General features: G+C 47.5%; 1 protein-coding gene and 1 pseudogene across 1 annotated transcript; both read right to left on the reverse strand.

The window, feature by feature from the left end:
• Positions 1–6351: 6351 nt before the first annotated feature.
• Positions 6352–13967, reverse strand: LOC135877966 (up-regulator of cell proliferation-like). Its single transcript, XM_065403487.1, has 3 exons — positions 13685–13967; positions 11694–11825; positions 6352–10523 (listed from the first exon to the last, which is right to left on the reverse strand). Exons 1-3 carry the CDS (start codon positions 13965–13967, stop codon positions 6352–6354), a joined length of 4587 nt encoding a protein of 1528 aa, XP_065259559.1.
• A 3242-nt stretch (positions 13968–17209) lies between these two features.
• On the reverse strand, positions 17210–21986 carry LOC135877967 (up-regulator of cell proliferation-like; annotated as a pseudogene).
• Positions 21987–24026: the final 2040 nt, after the last annotated feature.

The following is a 24026-nucleotide window of genomic DNA, read 5'->3' on the forward strand; positions in this document are numbered from 1 at the left end:
CCATTCCCTGATCCCCTAAACCGGCCAGTCCCCTGTCCTGGGGCTGGATCAGAGCCGTTGTTCCTGAGAGAGAAAAGGCCTGCATCCCATTCCCTGATCCCCTAAACCGGCCAGTCCCCTGTCCTGGGGCTGGATCGGAGCCAGCACCCCCTAGAGGGGAAAAGCTCCCTATCCTATTCTCTGAGCCAGCCAGTCATGCAGCATTTAGGGTTATAACTACAGCACTGTATTCCACAATGCACGGCTTGCCGGTCAGTTTGCTAAGCCGTTGATGTACAGCTCAGGGGGCCCAGTGGGATACAAAGTCAGCCACCGCCGCCCCAAGATAAGGGCCGGGCTGCCAGAGAACGTAGGAGAAAAGGCTGAGGCACAATTACGTACCTAGACTCCGAGCAGCAGGGCAGTCGAGCTGTGCCATGAATGGCGAGCCAGCAGGGAGTGGCCTTATCGAGGGCTCCTTCTTGTTCAAATACCCTGCTGCTGGCGTGATTGATGGCCCCCGAGGCCAACCGGCTACTGCCCACCCCGCACCCACTTCCTGACCCAGAGCACGTGTGTTTGAATCGTCTAATCAGGGCGGCGGTAGCACGCCCTACGCAAGGAACCGTGGGGACGCATTGGCTAGGCTGAGCCCGCCAACAGGGCTCATTCTCCTGAGCCAAATGGGGTTGGGCTGGCCAGGGTCAAGCGGGAAAGGGAGCTGATAGCGCAGTTCCTTGGAGTGAGGTGCTAGGGGGCGCTGTGCTGCAGGGAGCAGGGTGCAGGCACTTTCCCTTCACACTCAGTACAGACCCCAATGCCCATGTGATGATAAGGGGCGCTCTCCTGCGGCAGACAGTGCCGACTCCAGTGAGGCACTAGGGGGCGCTGTGCTGCAGGGAGTGGGATGGGGGGGCTCAGTAGGGGGCGCTCTCCCCTGGCAGTCAGAGCTGACCTCAATGCTGCGCTACGGGGCGCTACGAGCGATTCATAGTCTGTCCCCCCTGCCCTTCCAATACAGAATTGTTCCCTACAATCAGCTTTCCAAGGCTTTGCTCAATTTTAAATTTTAAATGGCACCAGGTCCCAGGTCTTGGGAGGCGATTCCCGACTCTGATGCATCGCACAAGAGGTTTTCCTGATATTCCATCCAAATCCCCCCTCCCGGAATTTGATGCTGATCGCTACCTGTGCCGGGGTGCGCCTGGGCCTTAGTCGCCCCCTGCTGGAAAACCCCCGGTCCTACTACACCCTGCCCCACACAAGCAGCGGCAGAGGAAGGTCCTCTAGGTCTGCCTAGAGAGGCTGCACGGATGCAGCCAGTCAGAGCCCAGCAGGCTCAGATAAAAGGTACTTCAGGGGCTTAGCAGGTCCTGACCTGGCCCCAGAGCTGGGGCTGATGAGGGCAGACTGTTTTGCTACCCTGGAAGGGATTCATTTTGACTGTGTGACAGTCAGAGGGCTGAGCCACTGAAGACCTGCCAAGTGAGGTTGGCAACACACCGACGTGGTGCCAGGAATGGGAAAGGCCTGCAGTACCACACGTGGCAGCAGGAGGTGCTCCAGAGGCGACTGCCCCTATTACACTACCCTAAAGAACTCCTCCTGTGTCTGGATTTCACTACCCTTGAGAGCTGTAGATGGTTTTGCTTCCCCTCTCGCTATTTCGACCGTCTAGGGGTTTAATAGCTAAGCAAGCCCCTAGCTTGAAGCTCAGAGAGAGGAGACACGCTAAACAAGAGCCCTGACTGGCTTCCTTTGGAGCAGTTCCAGAGCATCGGTCCTGTGAGTCCGGGACAGACCCCCATGGCTGGCCTGGGGCAGCTGACTTGGGCTCACAGCGCTCAGGCTGAGGTGCTATAAAATTGCAAGGTAGATGTCCTGGCTCGGGCTGGAGCCCAAGCCCAGATGTCTACATTGCAATTTTATAGCACCTGCAGCGTGAGCCCAAGTCAGCTGCCCCAGGCCAGCCGTGGGGGGAAGACATACCCACCCACCGAGTCCACAAGCCCCACAGACCAGGCTTACAAGGCAGTGTAGACATATCCTTGTAGTGCACTGGCTCCCAGAGAGGATAAGAGCCTATTGCTGCTACCAGCTGACGGAGCTACTCCTGAAGATCAAACAGCTAGAAGAGCTGAAAGTGCCATGAACTTCCAAATTGTGCCAGGGTAGGACTACAGGGGACATGTCAGCCAGTTGTGATATATCATGGTGGCAGCTCTGGAAACTAGCCAGTCTCTCCTGGCTTGGGATTCAGGGGAGGGCCAGGGTCCTGGCTCTGGGCCCCCCTCCCCCAAGATGGACTTTACTGACTGTTCCTGCTTTCTGTGCTAACAAGCTCTGTTCTATGCTGTGGTCCTGTCGACTAATAAACCTTCTGTTTTACACGCTGGCTGACAGTCCCGGCTGATTGCGGAGTTGGGGTGCAGGGCCCCTTTGGCTTCCCCCGGGGTCCCATCCAGGTGGACTCGCTGCGGGAAGTGCACAGTGAGAACAGAGGTGCCGAATGCTCCAGGTCAGACCCTTGAAGGCTGAAGCAGTGTAGGCTTCTTGCCCTGGTGACAGTGGACTGCCTCTGTCACACACACCCCCCCCCGCCCCCGCTGCCCACCACCTTCCTTTGTCTCTTTCCCCGGCAAATAGGTGACTTGGCCTGCACCTCTCCATTCTCCAACACCTCCGGCTGTCACACCTGCCTTCTGGGGATCTCTGCAACGATTACACACCCGTGTCCCACCACTGAGATACCTAAGCAATACATAAGGGAAACGGAGGTACACACAGTATTCACGCAAAACATTAAGGCTCGTATACAACATAATAAGGGAAAAACTCTACTTCGTCACAGGGTCTTATTGCAGTGTAGACGTACCCGGTGTTTCCTAGTCTGCACTTGAGCATCCACCTTGCCTTGTAAACCTGGGTTTAGGGTTTGTAACTTAGGCTAAATTTCATCCATTTCAAGAAGTAGGGGCCAGTGTTGCAGAACCATTAGACATTTGTGGCAGCAAAGATCGTTTAGTAGTTCTCTGAACCTCAGCCCTTCCCCCAGCCAAGCAGAATTGTTCCCTACAGGTCTTATCACTATTAGCATCAGTCGGGTCGCTCTGGATTTGCATTGGGATCACTGACTCCATTGACATCAGTGGGGTCACTCTGGATTTATGCCGCGGTCACTGAGATCGGAATGTGGCTCCGGATTTGCAGCAGGCAGCGCCTCACACAGGCACGGGGTATCTGGCCTACCACTCCCAGGAAGCCCTGCAGCACCTGAGTCAGAGGCGGTTTAATGTCGAACTGGCTCACAGCGAACCAGTTTGCCGTTTCAGAACGGAAACGTTTTCAGAATTTTTCATTCTGTGAATAAAATGCAGAATTTTGACTTTTATCCCGAATCCGTATGAAAAAACGAATGTCAAAATGATCAGAATCTCTCATGGCATAGAATGTATTATTTTCAACCATATCGATCACCCATATCACCATAACTTATGAGCACTTAACTATATATTTTAAATAGAACTAAAAGTATTAACATGGCAGCTTTACATCCAACACAAACTCAGGTAACATCTTGATGCTGACACCTCACGGATCTAACTCTCTACTCCAGACCGGTCTCCTTCTGTACAAGCTAAAGTCTTGGCCTGTCTCTCTGACATCCCCTCGGGGATGTTTATCCATCAGCTTAAGCACAGCATGGTTAAACCAGAGCTCTTAATCTTTCTCCCCCAGGCCCTCCCCACTAGGGCCTACCTCCTATCTCAATCACAGTGGACAACACCATCCTACTGGACTCAGCCTGGATGTGAGGACCTAGCATAGGCACCAACTCCGTAGGTGCTCTGGGGCTGGAGCACCCACGGGGAAAAAATGGTGGGTGCTGAGCACCCCCCGGCATCCCCCCAATGTGCCGGGGTGTGCTCGACCCCAGGCCCTGCCCCCACTCCCCCTTCCCCCCAGTGCCTCCTGCGTTCTGGCAGACCCTGCCAATCAGTACCTCCACCGCCCTCCCCATGCCTCCCACTCGTCGCGATCTGCTGTTTCACGGCAAGCAGGAGGCTCTGGGGCAGCCCAGGGAGGAGTGAGGATGCGGTGCACTCGGGGGAGAAGGCAGAACGGGGCAGGAAGAGGCGGGGTGGGGCACTGGGGGGAAGGGGTGGAGTGGAGGCAGGGCCTGGGGTCGAGCACCCCCCGGCACATTGGAAAGTCGGCGCCTGTGGGACCTAGGGAGAGGTCCATGTCTAAAACTTGCTGATTTGTTCTTTAGAACGTCTCTAAGATACGGTCTTTCCTATCCAACGACACAGCTAAAACCGGTGTCCAGGCTCTCCTCATCTCCGCTCTCAGTTACTGAAGCATCCTTCTCTCTGACCTTGACTAATGCAATGTTGTCTTGCATGTAGCCATTCCGAACATGGCCCATCCCTTTGGCCACATCACCTTTCTCTGCATCCCTCCCCTAGCTTTCCCTTTAATAATAATATGGAACTATACCTATCTCATAGAACTGGAAGGGACCTTGAAAGGTCATCGAGTCCAGTCCCCTGCCTTCACAGCAGGACCAAGTATAGTCCCTCACAGATTATTTTTGCCTCAGATCCCTAACTCACAACCCTGGGTTTAGCAGGCCAATGCTCAAACCACTGAGCTATCCCTCCCCCCTTTGCCATCATGTCACAGGTCAGCTGCTTGTCCTCCCTTTCAAGGCCCTTCATGGCTAATCCCCACCCGACCTATCATCTCCCTTTCACTATAAAGGTCAGCTCAGGATGGAACCTGAGACCTAACCCTTCCCCCCCCGCCTCTCCCCTGGAATTAGGCACCTAAGTACCTTTTGAGGATCTGGACTTAAGGCTTTGCTGAATCAGGACCAAACTGCACACAAAATAAATCATCCCCTTGGGTCTTTCTGCGTTTTAGTTTTTTAGATGCAAAATTATTCTGGTTTTACATGGGATTAAAAAAAAAATCAGTATTTTTTTTATTTTGTTGTAAGGAAGTATATACAGTTTCTTTAAAGGAATACAGACAGGATGGGGTTTACAGTCTAAAACCTGGTTTCCCATAATCAAAATAGAAACATAGATCACATGGCTCTTGATTTGGCTGGCAAAGCATCGCTGAATCAGCACCATATTCCAGTGTGTTACAGGCCTGCTCCAAAGTCCAGCGATGTTCAAATGTCCATGCCTTTGGATCAGGCCCTATAAACACAACCACGTAGTACAAAGCCAGTCCACCACAGGCAAAGTATCTTGGCATATTCTGCTGCAAAAAACCACAATGGTCGATGGGATTCCCTATTCCATCCCTTGAGAGGGTGCTACATACTTTCCACTGCCCTGCTGATCAGCTTTGGCCAGCCATAACTCCACATTGTCCTTGAGTAGCTGCAGCAGGGAGTCATTCTTACCTCTCCACCTGCTACTGTGGAAAAGTGGAATACCCTGTATTTCGTTGCATCATCAATTTACAAGTCCCCTTTACTGTAGTATCTGAGCCCCTCACAATTCTCCATGCATTTGTTCCCATATCCCCCCCAGTGAGGCAGAGCAGAGCTATTCTCTCCATTGTACAGATGGGGAAACTGAGGCACATAGCGGCTAAGCGACTGTCCCAAGGTCACACAACAAGGCTGTGGCAGAGCAGGGAATTGAACCCGAGTCTTTCAAGTTAGCACCTTAACAATTGGGTCACCCTTTTTTATAATAGCTTTTAACGCTAACGCCCAGCTGAAGAGAGATTTTTCTCAATGTGTGAATTAAATATTTCAAGTTCTGCGGCACAGGGACCACCTTTTTATTCTATTTGTACAGCACCTGGTACATCATGATTAGGGCTTCTAGGTGCTACAGCAATCCATATAAATAATAATAATAATTAAATATTTCTGTATTTAAAAAAGAAAACTGGGAAATCCAATTCTGTCATATGCAACCATAAAACTCCTCCCATAGGTAATAAGTGGGGTTTGACCCACAAACCTCCCATTTCCCAGCATGCACTTCTACCACTCAAGCTATGGGAGTAATTATTCCTAGAGCTTTCTTTTCAACATAAGATGTTGTCCAGACATTCTCCTCAACTGGTCAGTGTAATCCATTGTTTCCCAACCTTGACTAGGACGTGTTGGGTCACCAGTGAGGACTGAACCCAGGACTGCTGGATCTCAAAACCGGAGTCTATACTGCCTAAGGCAAAAGACCGGCTCCAGTAACTTAACGGCAGTAGCAGATTCATACATGTCTACATCTACTCCAACCACTAGAGGGGGACAATGAGCCAATGATTTAGTGTGAGGTAGACTCAGCAGCAGCATTCCAGATGCAAACTCTGCTGCGGAAGATTTAGTATATTTAATATGTTTCATGGAAACACCTTAGGTTTCTTTTGTACAACCTGGAGCCAGTTTTGACCTGGCACTGAGATTGCCCCTTTAAAAGCTTCCTCTAAACTTTTCAGTGCCTGCTCTTGGGTTACATTACCCCAGTCCCCGGGCAGATCGGCTGGTTTAGTACCGTACTCTCTAGCAAACTGTTGGTTGAACTCCTTGAAAACAAACTTCCAATAGTTGGAAGTTTTGTAGCTGGAATCTGCTGGAGAACGACAGGGCAAGACACTGTTATCTTCACAAAAACAATGGCGGTAACCTATGTGGACGTGGGAATCCCTGATAAGCCATCCAGAATAGCACGGAGAATAGTCAAGTTTTGGGCCATGTGCCAAACAGGGTAAGAAGACTCTCTTGGGTTTCATTAGCCCTTGAGGCCGGTGGACTGAGGCAAAATGAATTTTGTGATCGGTGCCTTCCGCTTCACAGGGGACCTTACAGAATGGACAGCACTTCCCACAGCCAAACACGTGCTTAAAGATCTCCTCCTGGGGCTTCAGAGACAGGATGGAGAACTTAGACTCAACATCCAAGTCTTTAAACTGGGATAAGATTGCTTGCTCAAGTGCAGGCAGAAAGACTTGAACAGCAGTGGGAAACTGGTTTGGATTTGTTGTGTTAATAAGCTGGATTCTGGCTAACCTGTCCCTGGATATTACAAGATCCCTTTGCAAATATTTGAAAAAGCTGCCTAAAAAGTCAGTCTGAGTCTTGGAGTTCTCCAGAGCATCCCTGATTTTCTTTATTACTGTGGACAGAAGCTCTCTCTCCAAATCTTCCACGCCCCTAGTCTCTTTGTAGTGATCTAAGAGGTGTGTCCATATCCAAGTTTTGGCAAACTCTTTGTAGTTATTAATATATTTCACATAGCCATCAAAGTTCATCTCCTCCAAGAGTCTGCTCAGCAACCAAAATTGGAAGAAGCTCCGATTGCCATATCCAATCCCCTGTGCACTTTTGCGAAAATTGTCCACTATTTTTATACCAAGCATCCTATTAACATAATCCACCAGGGCAGGCCTCAGACACTCCTCACAGAATATCCGGATCCCCTTTTGAAAGGTGGAAAGGTTTCTTTTCCTGCAGTGTCCCAACAGACCGTCCGCTTTCCCTTTCATTGTTTTCATGTTCACGGCTTGGATCGGATGGTTCAATCTCTCTGGGCTGCTTTGACTGTCAAGTGCTTCTTCACACGTTCTGAGCCAATACCGTCTGAGTTCTTCCGTCAGGCCCTTGGTGCTCCTGATGAAATCTTCCCTGTACTGCCCTGTCAGAAGCACATTTGCAGCTCCGCTTCCAATGTATTTTTGCAAACAATCCAAGACCCTCCGTTCTTCCTGCTGCAGTTTCTGCCAAGTTTCACGTTTTAACCTGCTTAAAGCTACATGGTCTACTTCAGCTTGAGGCTGATGCTGGATAAAAGTTTCTTGCTCAGACACCCAGAGATGCATCTCCTTGCGGAAATCCCATTCCCATTCAGAATACTTTGTAAACAGCTGGTTATACGTGTGAGCCACAAAGCTATTTCTCAAGCTGAAGGTAGCATTTGAATGTTTTATAGCATTCCACAAGCTCCTTACCCAGTCACTAAACTGGGGGATGTCCTTAAGGGGTCTATTAGATGAGTATTGTCTCATGAATTCAAACAGGTATTTCTTTAGCTCAAACACACTCTCACTGTATCCCATGTTCACTGGAGCCATGGGAGGGACTCCATGCCACAAGCCAGGGATGTACCAATTGTATTTCTCGGCATCATTATATATAATACCAGGAAATTTCGTTTTCCTGATTCCTTTTTCTGTACAAGCTGCGGCAATGGTCATTTCATCCAGCGGCTCCAGGAGCTGATACCTGTCTCCCGTGTTTTGTTCATGTGCGGACACATCACTGACGTTCTGATGCACAAACTGGCAGTTTGGATGTTGCCTGATTTTCTTCATTTTCAGAAGTGTATCTAGCGTAATTTGCAGAACACCCTTCATTTCGGTGGCGTTCTCCATGGCCATGTTAATGATGGTTATGTCACTCAGTCCAATCACCAGTGTGGCCAGCTCAATGTCACGTTGATAACTGTCCTCCAGCTTGGCCAGTTCAGGGGCTTTCAAGCCTTCTGTGTCTATCACCAGGATGAAATCACAGCCCAGCTCCTGCCGAAAGTTCTCTGCCACTTTAATGAGTAACACGAAGGCTCCTCGCGTACATCGGCCACTGCTCACTGCAAACTGCAGGCCGAACATGGTGTTGAGGAGGGTGGATTTCCCAGTGCTCTGCCCTCCCAGCACCGTTAGAACCAGCGTTCTGGACCTTCCCCCCAGCTTGGCATGGAGCTGAGTCAGAACATCCGTCACCCACTGCAGTGGGATGTTGGAGGCATCTCCATCGATCAGCTCCATGGGAAACCCTTCCAGCATCAGGTCAGCTGCTATGCCTGGGAGATGGATGAGTTGCCTTTGGCTTTTTAGCTTTTTTCCTTCCTTCACCATTGCACATTCAGCTTCATAAAACTGCCCCAACCCACGCATGAAATGCTCCACCCCTAAGGAACTGGAGGAAATTGGTTCATGCAGTTTTGTTCTATGTTGGGGATCATCTCCTCTAACATGACATTTCTCCTTATAGTCAGCCTGCAGGCTGGAGAGATTGCCCTGAGCAATATGACCCAGATGGTATTTCATCCATTTTAGGAAGTAGTGTGTTTCCACTTGAGAGAGTTTTCTTAGCCCAGTAATAAACTTGACCATCCCATCAGTAAGCTCACATTTATCCTGCCGGGTATATAAGTCCAACCATTCGTCTCTTTGCTGAGATGCGTGGAGCCCAGTGGCGGCGTCCCCTTGCTGTTGCATTCGGAACAGCTCTTTCTCCGCCTTGGCCAACTTTTTGCACAGATCCCCTGGGAGTCTCAACATTTCCCTCTTGTACTTTGCCACGTCCTTTATTTCCGCTGTGATTCCTGCCACCCGTTTGCTCGCACTTTGGCATTCCTCACAGTCCTCATCCACCCGGATACCTAATTCTCGTGCTGTCGCAGCCGTGTCTGCTACGGAGGCTCTCTTGAGAGAGGACTCCATGAGGCTTCCAATGGTGAACTGCAGCTTCTCCACAAACTGAGCATGATTTAGGGTGTTCTCTCTCATCAGCACACTTAGTTTGTCTAGTTTCAGCACCGACTCTAATTTATAAAGGAATTGCAGGGTCTCCTCGGGTTTCTCAATCTTGCAGTTAAAGATGAAGTAGTATTTAGTGGCTGATCCCTGCAGAGATGATAAGAGTGCGTATTGTCTCTCGTTGATACTCTCAGTAACTATGAACACTGCTGAGGAGACCTCTGTTAAAAAGCTGAACTGCAGCCAGTGGGACTCAATGTCTCCACGCAGGTTTGCAACCGCGATGGGCTCTGGGAAAAGATCTGAATTCTCCTTCCCAGCAGGGAAATACCAGGAAATCTCGACCAGCCCATCTGCGATTTCCCGAGGGACGTTCCCAGACTCCATGTCCCGATGGATGAAGAAATCGTGGTGCTGCTGGGAGGGGCTGAGAACCTCATTGAGGAGTTTGGACTTGGAGAAGCTGCAGCTCCCCAGCCGCACAAAGGAAATGGTTGGCATTGCTGTGAGCACCAGGCTCTCCTCTCTGAACCCTCTGCTGTCTGCCAGGGAGTGGGGCCTCCACTTCCTCACAATGTCTCTCATGGCCCACAGCAGTAGGGTGCACTTGGAGGTGTCGAGGGCAGGTAGCAGCAGAGGGAGGGCAAACTGGCACATGGACATTTTGGACAGGATCTCCTGCTGTAGGAAACTGTCTGAGCAAAGCAAAACAGCACAGAGAACATCAAGGGGGTGCAGAGAATTGCTACTGTCCATGTTACTCAGAGAAAGATTATTATAATCAACATGTGCTTTCTGCACCTCATTGGACTCTTGATCATCAGATGCCCCATGCACAGGCCTTGTGCTTCTGGCCGTCCCATTCAGAGCCATGACTTTCCTCAGGAAATGCCATGGTAAATCCCCTAATGTGATAAGAGCCCAGGTCTTTATGCTCTCTGGGCTGATCTCCTGGAGATCCCTCAGTCTGAGCTGCCTGCTTCTGTATTGCTCCAAGTTCAACTTCTCCAGAACTCTCTCTGTGGCTCGTCTTCTCTCTGCAGAAAAAAATAAGAACATGACATTTACCCATGTCCAGCCTCCTCCAACTTTTACTGTGCCCGTTTCCATATGTCCAGCCCCACAAGTTTAATTCTGACCCCCTACACCTTCACACTACCCATCCCCAACCTTAACTCTGCCTCTTTACCTATGTACACCCTCCTCTAACCTTAACTCTGGCCCCTTACACCTTCACACCACCCATCCCCAACCTTAACTCTGCCTCTTTACCTATGTACACCCTCCTCTAACCTTAACTCTGGACCCTTACACCTTCACACCACCCATCCCCAACCTTAATTCTGCCTCTTTACCCATGTCCATCCACCTCTAGCCTTAACTCTGCCCTGTCACCCTTGTCTATCATCCCCCCAAATTAAGTGTTCCCCTTTTCACAATGCCTCATCATCTTGCTTTCAGCTACAAGTCACAGGCTCTTCTTCCCTGCCACCCGTGACATAATGCCTTAAACATTGCAGTCACCCCATACTCTCTGGCTGACTGCCAGAAGCTGGGATTGAACAACAGGGGATGGATCACTCAATGATTGCCCCGTTCTGTTCATTCCCTCTGAAGCATCTGGTATTGGCCAGTGTTGGAAGACAGGATACTGGGCTAGATGGACCATTGGCCTGACCCAGTATGGCCATTCTTATGGTATAAGCTGGATCCCAGACTGCCCCCCTCACTCCCATGTTAGGACCAGAGGCCATACCCTTTGTCTTATACTTCTCCATATAAGGATATGCGTCTCTCCCACCCCCTCCTGATCACCCCCTTACTATTGGCTGGATAGCCCACTCTACCTCAATTTACCCTCCCACAACTGGTCAGAGTCCCCACCTCCATGCACAGACCAGATGGATGCTCTTCCCATCTCGTTCATGGTATGTAGGCACTGAGTCTCTCTCGCTACCAGCCCCATACACCCCCATGCACCTCGGATCCCTCAGCACCTGCCATATGCAGGTAGGGTGAGTGCAGGTTACTTCATTGTACAGCTAAATCGCAGGCTATTGCAATTCATGTGTACATCACAGGAGTCTTGAATGTCCTTTATGTGGCACCTAATGGGGCTCTCCCCTGGGAGTGGAGTATAGAGGACGCAGTTACATTTCTTTCCTGGACTGCATCCCTTGCAGAGACAAGTTTGTAAATGCAAATACCTTGGGAAATGTCTCTCTCCTCTGGTTCTGGGTGTCTCTGAGTCTCTGATTCCTGCTCTGGGTTAAAATCACCTTTCTCCCCCAGCTCTAGGTCTTGTGGCGTGTCTGAGTTCTGCTTCCGTCTTAAAAGATCTAGCAAGGAAAACAAGAGGAAGCACAAATGAATGGCTCTCAGTCACTGACCCCCTCCAGCTCGGGCATCTCGAACTCCTGCCTCAGTGTGCAAACAGGAACAATCTGCAAACAAGGAGAGATTGGTTTAAAGTGCTCAGTCTGGGGCAGTCGGAAATGAGCTGGTTGTGGGTCTCTCTATATAAATGTTTGGGGTGTGTTTCTTAGCATAAATGGGGCATTTGTGGGGTTGTTTTTTTTAAAAAAAGAATAAAGCACACAGTATAATATTTTTTAAAATTTGATCTTAGAAATGGAGATTTTGGGTATCTCTGTGTGCATGGTCAGAGTCTGTGCATGTGTGTATGTGAAGTCAGTGTGTATGAATGCAGTCAGTGTATGGGTGTAAAGTGAGAGTCTGTGTGTGTGTGTGTTTTTGTGCATGTGCAGGCAATGTGTGTACATGCAATCAGTGTATGTATGTGCAGTCAGTGTTTGTGTGCAGTCGTGTGTATGTGCAATATGTGTACATGTGATCAGTTCACACTTGTGTGTGTACATTGCAATCAGTGTGTATACATTCAATCATGTGCGTATGTGTTCAATCAGTGTGTGTGTATGTGTGTGTGCACGTGCAGTCAATGTGTGAATGCAGTCAGTATATCTGCAGTGAATGTGCAGGTTAGTGTGTGTGGTCTGTGTGGGTGTGCCTACTCAGTGTGGGTGTACATAGTCGGTATAGTTGTACATAGTTCATGTAACTATGCATGCACATTTGTGTGTGTGTGTGTGTGTGTGTGTGTGTGTGTGCAGACTATGTGAAAAACATATTAAAAGGAAACCACCACCTGTGAAATCTAGTCAGTTTCAGAAAATGAGTGAGAAATGGTTTCAGACTCTGTCCCAGCATTGTGCTAGGTGCTGTTCAGACAAACTCCCTACCTCTGCCTCCCCCCACCCCCTACCTGAGATCAAGATTCCCTCACTCACTCCCCGTCCTGCTGCTGCCCCCCCCATTCCCCCTGATGAGTACAGGGCACCTCACTGCCTCTCGGCTGTTGGCCCTTCATTTTCAGTTTGTACCAATTTTCACACTTAAAAAAAAAAAACGATAAAATTCCCAGGAAATTTAAAACAAAATAAAAGCAAGAAAATGAGGGGCCTCGGCAATATTATATGTGCCGGTTTTGGGGGTGCCTGCAAATTAACTACATGTGCAAAATGTAGCAGTGGGATGGCTAACTGCCTGATCTGTGGGTGCAATATTTTTGATCCTGGTGAAATATGTCAAGGCTGAGGCCTAACTGACAATTTTGACGTAGAGAGACAAGGCGGGTGAGGTCATACCTTTTATTGGACTCACTTCTGTTGGTGAGAGAGACAAGCTTTCGAGCCGCACAGAGCTCTTCGTCAGGTATGACCTCCTCACCCGCCTTGTCTCTCTAATATCCTGAGACCACCATGGCTACAACTACACTGCACGCAGTTTAGGCTGACACGTTTCACATTCTGGACTCTGGAGTGGTGCTGCCAGTTGGTCGATCCCAACAGAAGCGTCTTTCGGTGCCTTACCACAAAGGGCACATAGTCCACCCTCATGTGACATGCCCAGGTTGTCAGCTGTCTGCAGAGCTCAGTTATTGCTGGGAGCTAAGGCCAAAGATCTGAAGGCATCAGTGATCCTGGCCTTTCACGTGCTTCCAGCTAGGGACGGTTTCTAGTTGGGCTCAGGCACCTAGGTAACAGGAAGCAGCAGCTGATCACAGAAAGGGAAGAATCACCAGAGAGAGAACAGATTTGTTAGTCCACCGAGTCTCTCCCCACCTCAGTCACTTGCAGGAGGGGCAGGTCGGAATTGCTCTCTCTGGCTTATGCCTTACCAGCTGAAATAGCTTCGGTGAGTCTCTCTGCTAGTGCTCTGTGCTTAATTTCTCTCAGCACCTGCACAGTCACCTCCACCCCGTAGCGCTCCCCATAGTGACTGATCAGCAGGTCGGTAACATCCACCGGATCTCCTTTCTCCAGCCGGCCCCAGGGAATGGCTTGATATCCCCTCTCCAGCTGGATCCTTTTCAACTTGTGCTTGAATCTCTTGAGATCATCCTCCCCCAGGTCATCCAGGGTCTCTAGCAGCAAGGAGTTGCTGCTGCCTGTCTTCTCCATACCACCCCCTCAGACAGGACCCAAAGCAAACTGCTGGGCCATCAACGAGAAAGAGAGAACCAGGAAGCAGCTTCTGCTTCTGCAGACCAAAATTGAAACTAAAACCCTGCTGAGTTCAGCAGAGCCCTCCCATTGCACTTCCTGTGACAGTTCCCTGAAGGACACTATACACTATACAGGGCTAAGCATGTCACTTACCATTCCAACTGCACATCCTCCAGGCAACCACTAAATAGCTCTGCCCGTCTGATTTTAAGGAAGGAAATGCAAGCTGTGAAATCAAACACACCCCAGAGGTGACTATTCCCAGCCAAGGCCTAGGAGTTCTGTTCTATATCTGGGACTTGGGAGGCCTGGTTCAATGCCCTGTGTGACCTTGGCCAAGTCACTTACTTAGGCCCATGAGAGTTCGGCACCTGCATTTCAACTCCTAGATTCCAAGGCCAGAAGGGACCATTCTGAGCATGATCTCCTGTGATCTGACCTCTGTGTCACACAGGCCAGGGAATTTCCCCAAATAACTCCAAGATGTTTTTAGAAAAACATCCCATCTTGATTTGGACACTGTCAGTGATGGAGCATCCACCACGACCCTTGGTAAATTGTTCCAGTGGTTAACTCCCCCCACTATTAAAAATGTTCAACTTATTTCTAGTCTGAATTGGTCTAGCTTCAACTTACAGCCGTTGGATCATGTCAGACCTTTGTCTGCCAGACTGAAGAGCCCATTACTAAATATTGGTTTTCCTTGAAGACACTTATAAGCTGTAATCAAGTTACCCCTTAATTTCTTTGTTAAACTAAGGCTGTGTCTACACTACGGACCTTACAGTGGCACAACTGTACCACTGCTGTAAAGACTCCCATGTAGCCGCTCTGTGCCGACAGGAGAGAGCTCTCCTGCTGGCCTAATTAAACCACTCCGAACGAGTGGCGGTAGCTATGTCGGCGGGAAAGCATCTCCCACCGACATCGCGCTGTCCACACCAGCGCTTCTGTCGGTGAAACTTTTGTTGGTCGGAGTGTGGTTTTTTACCACACCACTGACCGACAAAAGTTTTACCGACAAAAGTTCTAGTGCAGACAAAGCCTTGATAGATGGAGCTCTTTGAATCTGTCACTAGAAGGCAGGTTTTCCAATACTTTAATCATTCTCGTGGCTCTTCTCTGAACCCTCTCCACGTTATCAACATCCTTCTTGAATTGTGGGCAGCAGAACTGGACATGGGATTCCAGCAGCGGTAGCACCAGTGCCAAACACAGAGGATCTCCTGTTGTAGGAAACTGTTTGAGCAAAGCAGAACGGCACAGAGAACATTGAAGGGGTGCAGAGAAACTCTGGCTTCTGTGTCTCTATGCCAAGATATCCTGTGTTAGTCACTAATTCCTGTATCATCCGAAGCCCAGATCAAATGGCTTGTACTTCTGGCCCCCCCATTCAAAGCCATGGCTTTTCTCAGGAATTGCCAAGGAAGAGTGCCTAGCATCCGAATGGGCCAGTCCTTTGCACTTTCTGGTGAATTTCCAGGACATCGCTCTGCCTGAGCAGTTTGCTTCTGTGAAACTCTTAGTTCTGACAGGACTTTCTGAAATTGTCTTCTCACCTCTGTAGAAAGATGTGAAAATGGGCCCAAGTTTTCAGAGCTGAAGAAATTCTGTTTGAGGCACAAAACTTATTGATTTTATTTTTCTTTGGGGGCAAATATGTATGTTGATGTTGGGTCAATAATGTGAAGGAGTGGAACCCATTACATGTGCTTTCCCCCCCAAAATGCCTATAGTTCCAATCCTTCAGTGAGCTCTGTGCAGACAGGGGGCGGCATTATATTGGCTGCTGTACGTACCCTTAGTAAGGGCCTTGTGTATAAAGGGGAGTTCATTTGCACTCATTCTTTGCACACCAACTAGCGCATATTATTATACAGTCTGCAAGAATTGTGTACATTTTGTTAATTTATGTCCTTTCCGCTAAATTGTAAAACAAACCAAAACAACTAGCCAAACCAAACCAAAACCGCCCCCACTTTTTTTTTGACATTTGCAAAATGAAACTTTTTTTTTCCAGTTTGAAATGACTTTTCATTTCAAAATGTCCTTTAACTAAGCAATAAGTACTGAACTGCTCGGAGGCTACAGGGAGGAGCCACTTAGAAATGTCTACAAATAAATGAAAAGAAGTAAAAGACAACATTCTATCAGTGTGAGAGGGAGCAGAGGGGAACTGCCTTGTGTTGGAGACTGTCTTCAACTGTTTCTCTTTATTCCTCCAATTGTTCCTTTTGCAAACATTTTGCTGCAAAGTACACAGCATGCAAAATAAATCCTCATCCATCAAATTCACTTAACAATATAAAAGTACAATGTTAATTTAAGAGACTGTCTGCTGCTTCCCAGACATGACAGTAGAACAAAGCATGTAGGCATGGGCCAGACCATAAGAGGGACCTGCAATGAATTCCACTTTCTATTGCATGCACAGACAGTTGCTAGCCACAAGATACCTGGGTTGTGCAGGTCTTGATCTATTCTCCAGCTGTTCTCCATTGTCCCTGGATTAACTGCTCACTAGATTTCACCTTTGCTCCAGCAGTCTCGAGAAAATGTAAGAGGATGCCATTTTCTGGGACCCTGCCTAGGAATTCAGAGCTAACCCTGCTGAATCAGAGGTTAGAATTCTGCATAGAGATGCAGTTATTTGTGCTGACTCACCCTTGTGTCAGACCAGGTGAATTCTATCAGCCCTGAGCAGGGGGTACCGAAAGTTTCTGAATGTCTCAATGAGACAGAATAAAACTAGGGGAAAGAACATAAGAGATTTTGTAGGGAAGGCCACAGACACAGCTAAGCTCAGCAGAAATGTTTGGTTGAGGATTGTTTTTGCTGGTAGGAGTTAGTAAGAAAGGCAAGTTACAGGTAGAGAGCATGTTTCAACAACCAAAGAGAAACCCACCTGAATACAGGGATGTTCTTTGAGTGTAACTAATGTGGTTAGTCATTAAACACATACTCAGAATGTTTATTTAGGGTATTTCAATCACCTTTAATTGTAGCATAAATTGATAGGTGATTGGAATTGTATTGAAAAAAAATCGGTTTCCTTATTAATCTTCCTTAGGAATCATGAATTGTATTTGTTTCTCCATAGAAAAAGAATTACATATTTTACATCACATGCTCTATTTGCTTCCTTTAAGAAAAAAGGAATTTTTCTTCATTGTTCTGTCAAAATATAACTCACTCACTTATACAGACTTTCTCAGCAATTGGGCTATTTCATCATAAACACTTTTTTTAATGCTCTCCAGTGCCTGCTCTTTGGTTATTTCCCCCCACTCCTCTGGGAGATCAGCAGGCAGAGCATCGTACTCTCTAGCAAACTGGTGATTGAATTCCTTGAAAACAAACTTCCAGTAATCAGAAGCCACGATGCTGGGATCAGGCTGGATGTACCAGTCTGGGTAACTGTCACGATAATCTTTGTAAGGATGAGGTTTCCATTCTGTGTCTGAATTTTGGAATTTGTTATTATAAAGTACATCAGTAGAGCATAAAGAATAATGAAGCTTTTTAGCATGGCTATTCCTGAATCTCTGTAGACCTTGAGGCCGATGCACTGATGCAAAATGCTCCCTGTGATGACGGCCGTCTGCCTCACAAGGGACTTTACAGAATGGGCACTGCTTCCCACAGCCAAACACTCGTTTAAAGATTTCATCCTGGGGCTTCACTGACAGACTGGAGAATTTAGACTCAACTTCCAAATGTTGAAATTCAGCTAAGATTTGCTGTTCTAGATCAGGAAGGAAGGACTGAATACAAGCAAAGAAACTCCCAGTGTCTGTTGTGTTGAGAGCCCATTCACCCACTAAACTGTAACTGGGGATGACTAGGTCCTTCTGTATCATCTCACAAAAATGGAATAAAAATGCACAGACTGTTCTAGTCTTTTTATCTTTGGTCATTTCCAGTGCGTCCCTGATTTTCTTTATTATTGTGGACAGAATCTCTTTCTCCAAATCTTGCAAGCCCTCCGACTGGTAGTAGTTATCTAACAGACATCTCCACGTCCAGGATTTCACAAATTTTTCATAGTTATTAATGTATTCTACATAGTTGTCAAAGTTCATCTCCTCCAGCAGCTTCTTCTGCACTGTGAAGTGGAAGACACTCTGGCTCCTGTATTCAGTGGCCTTCCCCCTGCTGAGAAAGTCATCCGCTATTTCCATTCCAAGTCTGTTATTAACATAATCTTTCAGGGCAGGTTTCAGACACCGATCACAGAAATCCTGGACCCTGTTTTCACAGGAATCCGTCTCCAAATAAAGATATTTAAATATGGAGAGATACTGAGGTTTCAGCTGTTTCACATGTTGCTGAGGATAATTTCCTTTGATAAAAGCTTTATTCATCTTCTGAAATGCATAAGCCGCCTTCCACAAAATGTGAAATTTCAGGTCAGTTTCAAAGGAAAGGGTAGTGGGAAGTTTCCGAACATCCTCCTCTTGGAGCCTCTCATTAACCATATTCAGCAGTTCTCTGAAGTAGGTTTCATCGTAGCCTGCTTTGGACCTTACTTTTGCTTCAGTGTAACTAATGCACTTGGCCATTAAGGATTTAGCCAGTACTTCTAGTCTATGATAGCATTCCTGTGTAAACCATGGAATCAGAGCTTTAAAACATGGCAAGTCTAAGTACTGCTCTTTCATTGGGAATGACTTGGTTTCACAATTCAACAAGGTTTTCATGGTTACGGATGCCAAAGTATCAACAGTTGCTCGATTACTCAGATCCTTTGTGAGTTGGAACATCATCTCCTGAGTTATGGCACATTCCTGTGAAAATGCAAACAGTAACTCTGATAAAGTTTTTCTCCACATTATTTCAAATTCACTCTCCAGTTCCCTATTGTCTAATTTCTGTTGTCTTCTCCTGCAGTCTCTCCAGAGTCTGTCTAGATTCTCTTCAATGGTTTTCATGTACTCCACCTTTAGAAACCCTACCTTGAGCCAATATTTTCTAATATAAATGGATTCCTCCAACTTGTTTATTGCATAACATTCAAGTTCCTGCTTGAGGCTGCTTGTGCGCCTGATAAAGTCTTCTTTGTATTTTTCCATCAGGTGCTCCTCTCCAATGTCAAAATATTTTCCTAAACAATCCAAAATATTCTGTTCAGCTAATACAAGATGGTCCTGAACATTACATTGTAAGATACCAAAATCCACTTTATCTGGTGTCTGACTTTGAATAATATTTGCCATTGAAGTTACCCAGAAAATCATCAGCTCACAGAGTTTCAATTCCCACTCTTCAAACTTACCAGACATTTGGTTATAGGCCTCAGCAACAAGGCTCTTTTTACAGCTGAAGATGAAGTTCTCATGTTTCACTGCATTCCACAGGCTCCTCACCCATTCAATAAAGTGGGGAATGTCCTTACGGGGGCTGCTCAGTGAATAGTTCCTTATAAGTTTAAACAAATACTTCTTTAGTTTGCATACACTCTCACTGTATCCTATATTCACTGGTGCCATGGGGGGGACGCCATAGCCCAGGGATGTACCAGTTGTATTTCTGTGGATCATAGTCCATGATGTCAGAAATTTTAATTTCCCTGCATTGTTTTTCCATCCTTCCTGCAGCTTTGGTAATTTCATTTAGCTGCCCCAGGAGACGGTTCATATCCCTAGTGTTTTGTTCATGTGCAGACACATCTTTGATGTTCTGATGCACAAATTGGCAGTAAGGTTTGTGCCTGACTTCCCTCATTCTGAGAAATGTGTGGACCACAATTTGCAGAATATGTTGCATTTCAGTGGCATTCGACATGCCCATGTTAACAATCGTTATGTCACTCAGTCCAATCACCAGTGTGGCCAGCTCATTGTCATGTTCATAGCTATCTTCCAGTGTGGGCATTTCAGGGGCTTTCAAGCCTTCTGTGTCTATCACCAGGATGAAATCACAGCCCAGCTCCTGCTGAAAGTTCTCTGCCACTTTAATGAGTGACATGAAGGCTCCTCGCGAACATCGGCCACTGCTCACTGCAAACTGCAGGCCGAACATGGTGTTGAGGAGGGTGGATTTCCCAGTGCTCTGACCTCCCAGCACTGTTAGAACCAGCGTTCTGGACCTTCCCCCCAGCTTGGCATGGAGCTGAGTCAGAACATCTGTCACCCACTGCAGTGGGATGTTGGATACATCTCCGTCGATCAGCTCCATGGGAAACCCTTCCACTATCAGGTCAGCAGCTATATCCGGGAGATGGATGAATCGCCTTTGCCAATTTGCTTTTATTCCTTCTTTGACCTTTGTGCATTCTGTCTCATAAAACTGCCCCAACTCACGCATGAAATGCTCCACCCGTAAGGGGCTGGCAGAGAATAATTCATCTAGTTCTGATAAACTTTTAGGGTCATTGCCTCCAGTTTTATATTCCTCTTTATATTTATTTTCCATTAGAGAGAGTTTTTTATTCCCCCTACTAATGTTCTCCAGATTAAATCTCATCCATTTTAGGAAGCTGTGGACTTCCACTTTCGAAAGTTTTTCTATTCCAGTAATACATTTCATGGTACCAACACTGATATCACATTGATTCCATTGTGCTTGTAACTCTAACACTTTCTCACGCAGATGAGATTCCTGTGTCTCCGTGGATGCCTCCCTATTCATTCTGCACGGCTTCTTTTCTAATTTAACCCACGTTTTCCACATGTCCCCTTGCAGTCTCAGCATGTCCCTCTTGTACTTTGCCACATCTTGTATTTCTGCAGTGATTTCTTTAGCCCAGTTGCTTGTGCTCTGACATTGTTCATAATCTTCATCTACCTGGATTCCTAGTTTACGTGTCGTCACAGCCCTGGCTGCAGTACTGATACTCTTGTTAGCAGACATCGTTAGGATGCCTATGGTGGACTGAATCTTCTTTACGAGCTGCACGTTAGTTCTGGTGTTCACATTCTCCAGCACATGAGATTTATCCAGTTTTAAGACAGGAGCCAACTTCACAAGTTCTTCAAGTGACTCACGGTGTTTGTCCGCCAGGGCACTGAGGATGAAGTAGTATTTAGTGGCTGATCCCTGCAGAGATGATAAGAGCGTGTATTGTCTCTCACTGATGCTCTCAGTAACTATGAACACTGCTGAGGAGACGTCTGTTAAAAAGCTGAACTGCAGCTGGTGTGACTCAATGTCTCCGCGCAGGTTTGCAACCGTGACGGGCTCTGGGAAAAGATCTGAATTCTCCCTCCCTCCAGGGAAATACCAGGAACTCTCAACCAGCCCATCTGCGATTTCCCGAGGGACGTTCCCAGACTCCATGTCCCGATGGATGAAGAAATCATGGTGCTGCTGGGAGGGGCTGAGAACCTCATTGAGGAGTCTGGACTTGGAGAAGCTGCAGCTCCCCAGCCGCACAAAGGAAATGGTTGGCAGTGACGCGAGCACCAGGCTCTCCTCCCTGAACCCTCTGCTCTCTGCCAGGGAGTGCGGCCTCCACTTCCTCACAATGTCCCTCATGGCCCACAGCATTAGGGTGCACTTGGGAGTGTCGAGGGCAGGTAGCAGCAGAGGGAGGGCAAATTGGCATATGGACATTTTGGACAGGATCTCCTGCTGCAGGAAACTGTCTGAGCAAAGCAGAACTGCACAGAGAACATCGAGGGGGTTCAGAGAATCAGTAGTGCCAGGGTCACTACATTGGAAAATATTGTCCCCACTATCCAGCTCCTCCTCATCCTCACTGATTCCTTCATCTGGTGCCTGATGCCCAAGACTTGTGTTTCTGACCATCCCACTCAGAGCCATGACCTTCCTCAGGAAATGCCATGGTAAATCTCCTAATGTGTAAGGAGCCCAGATCTCTACACTCTCTGTGCTGATTTCCTGGAGATTGCTTAGCCTGAACTTCCTGCTTCTGTGCCGCTCCAGGTTTAGCTTGGACAGGATGTCATGAAATGCTCTTCTTTCTGCAGGAAGAGAGTAAAACAGAAGTAGAGATTTCAGGGTTGATGCCATCTCAAAATCAAATTCTCAGCCTTTTTTTACTATGTAATTTTTTCCTTTGAGATTGGGGCAGTATTGCAGAACCATAGACATTTATGACAGCAAAGATGCATAGTCTAGTATTTCTCTGAACCTCAGCCCTTCCCCTAGCCAAGCAGAATTGTTCCCTCCTAGTCTTAACTTCATTGACATCAGCGGGATCATTCTGGATTTTTACAATGGGGTCACTGAGACCCGAATCCAGCCCTACTTCCACTGACATGAGTGTGGTTGGTCTGGATTTTTGTAGTGGGATCACCAGGATCAGAATCTGGCCCTGACTCCACTGATTCCAGTGGAGTTGCTCCAGATGTACAGCAGGACGCATGTACCATAGAGGAGAATGAAGGCACGGGGTATCTGAACTACAACTCCCATGAAGCTCTGCATCACCTTAGTCAGATGCAGTTTAATGTCAAACTGGCTCAATGCAAAACAATTTGCCATTTCAGAATGGAAATTTGTTTAGAATTTTTCATTTAATGAAAAAATGCAATATTTTTACTTTTCATACTGATTTGGAACAAAAAAAGAATGTCAAAATATTGGGATTTCTCATGGGATGGAATGTGTAATTTTCTACCATATCTGTCCCTTAGCTCCATAATTTATGAGCACTTAATATTTTTATTTATATTTAAAAAATAGTTAACATTACAGCTTTAAGTACAACACAAATTCAGCTATCATCTCTACGCTTACGACTCACAGATCTACTTCTCTACTCCAGACCTGTCTCCTGTAGAAACTAAAATCCAGGCCTCTCTCTCTGTCCCCACCTTGTGGATGTCTAGTCATCAGCTCAAGCTCAACATGGCTAAAACAGAGCTCTCAATCTCCCCTCTTCCCTCCCTGCTAGCATTCTCAATCACTGTGGACAACACCACCACTCACTCAGGCCTGTAACCTGACACCATCCTGCCTGTCACTCAGGCCTGTAACCTGGCTGTCATCTTGCAGACCTCTGTCTAGGTCCTCGTATCCTGGCTATGTCTAAGTCTTGCTGATTCTTTCTGCAGAACATCTCTAAAATACAGCCTTTTCTATCATCCACTGTAATACTCTGTATTCCAAAGCAACACCCTGGCTATTCACGTCTGTCATATAACCTGTCATATAATTATGAGATGTTTTGTATAAAGTATGCCTTGTGAGGTATCATTTTAACAGTCTTGATCTGTTAAGTATTAATATCCTGTTGGATTGTGTGTGCTAGCATTATATGTGAAGTTATGAAGTTTTGCTCTGTGTGTGTTACTGAAATATGTTGTGAGTTGGAAACACCCACAAACAGCCTTTCAGGCACAACAATGGAGAAGCCAGACACTGATGATGACCCTTTAAGGGAAATACACAAGGACTACATCAGGAATTGTATACAATGAAGCCCTCTCAAAGTGAGCACATACACAATGGAGACTTTTTGACTCATGTCATAGTGTAAGGGGACTGTTGCCCCCTTACTAACATTCAGTGGGGGTGTTTTGGTTGGCTAGCTCCCAGCACTAAAAGGGGAAGGGTCGATGGCAAATCAGGAGCCTGAGACTGACAGTCCCCAGGAACAATGGGGAGAGGCCAATGCTCCAGATCAGCCTGATTGACAGGCTAATCAGAGGGTCAGGAGGCCAGGGAGGTCCCGTCCTCCTTGTGAGCTGGAATTGCCTGGGTCAGACTGAGTGGGGCCGAGCTAAGGAGAAAGCAGGGGCCCAAGCTGAGCTGGAGAGCAGAACCGTGCCAGATCCAGAGGGGCCAGAGGCGCAGCCACAAAGCCAGAGCACAGCCAGGAGAGAGCAGGGGCCTGAGCTAAGTTGCTGGGAGCAGAGCTGCAGCCCCAAAGCCAGAGCACAGCCAGGAGAGAGAGGGGGCCTGAGCTAAGTTGCTGGGAGCAGAGCTGCAGCCCCAAAGCCAGAGCACAGCCAGGAGAGAGAAGGGGCCTGAGCTAAGTTGCTGGGAGCAGAGCTGCAGCCCCAAAGCAGAGTCACAAAAGCAGCCTGCAGAGCAGACCTGCCCTGG

This window comes from Emys orbicularis, chromosome 4 (assembly GCF_028017835.1).
Source record: "Emys orbicularis isolate rEmyOrb1 chromosome 4, rEmyOrb1.hap1, whole genome shotgun sequence".
Classification (NCBI taxonomy): domain Eukaryota; kingdom Metazoa; phylum Chordata; order Testudines; family Emydidae; genus Emys; species Emys orbicularis.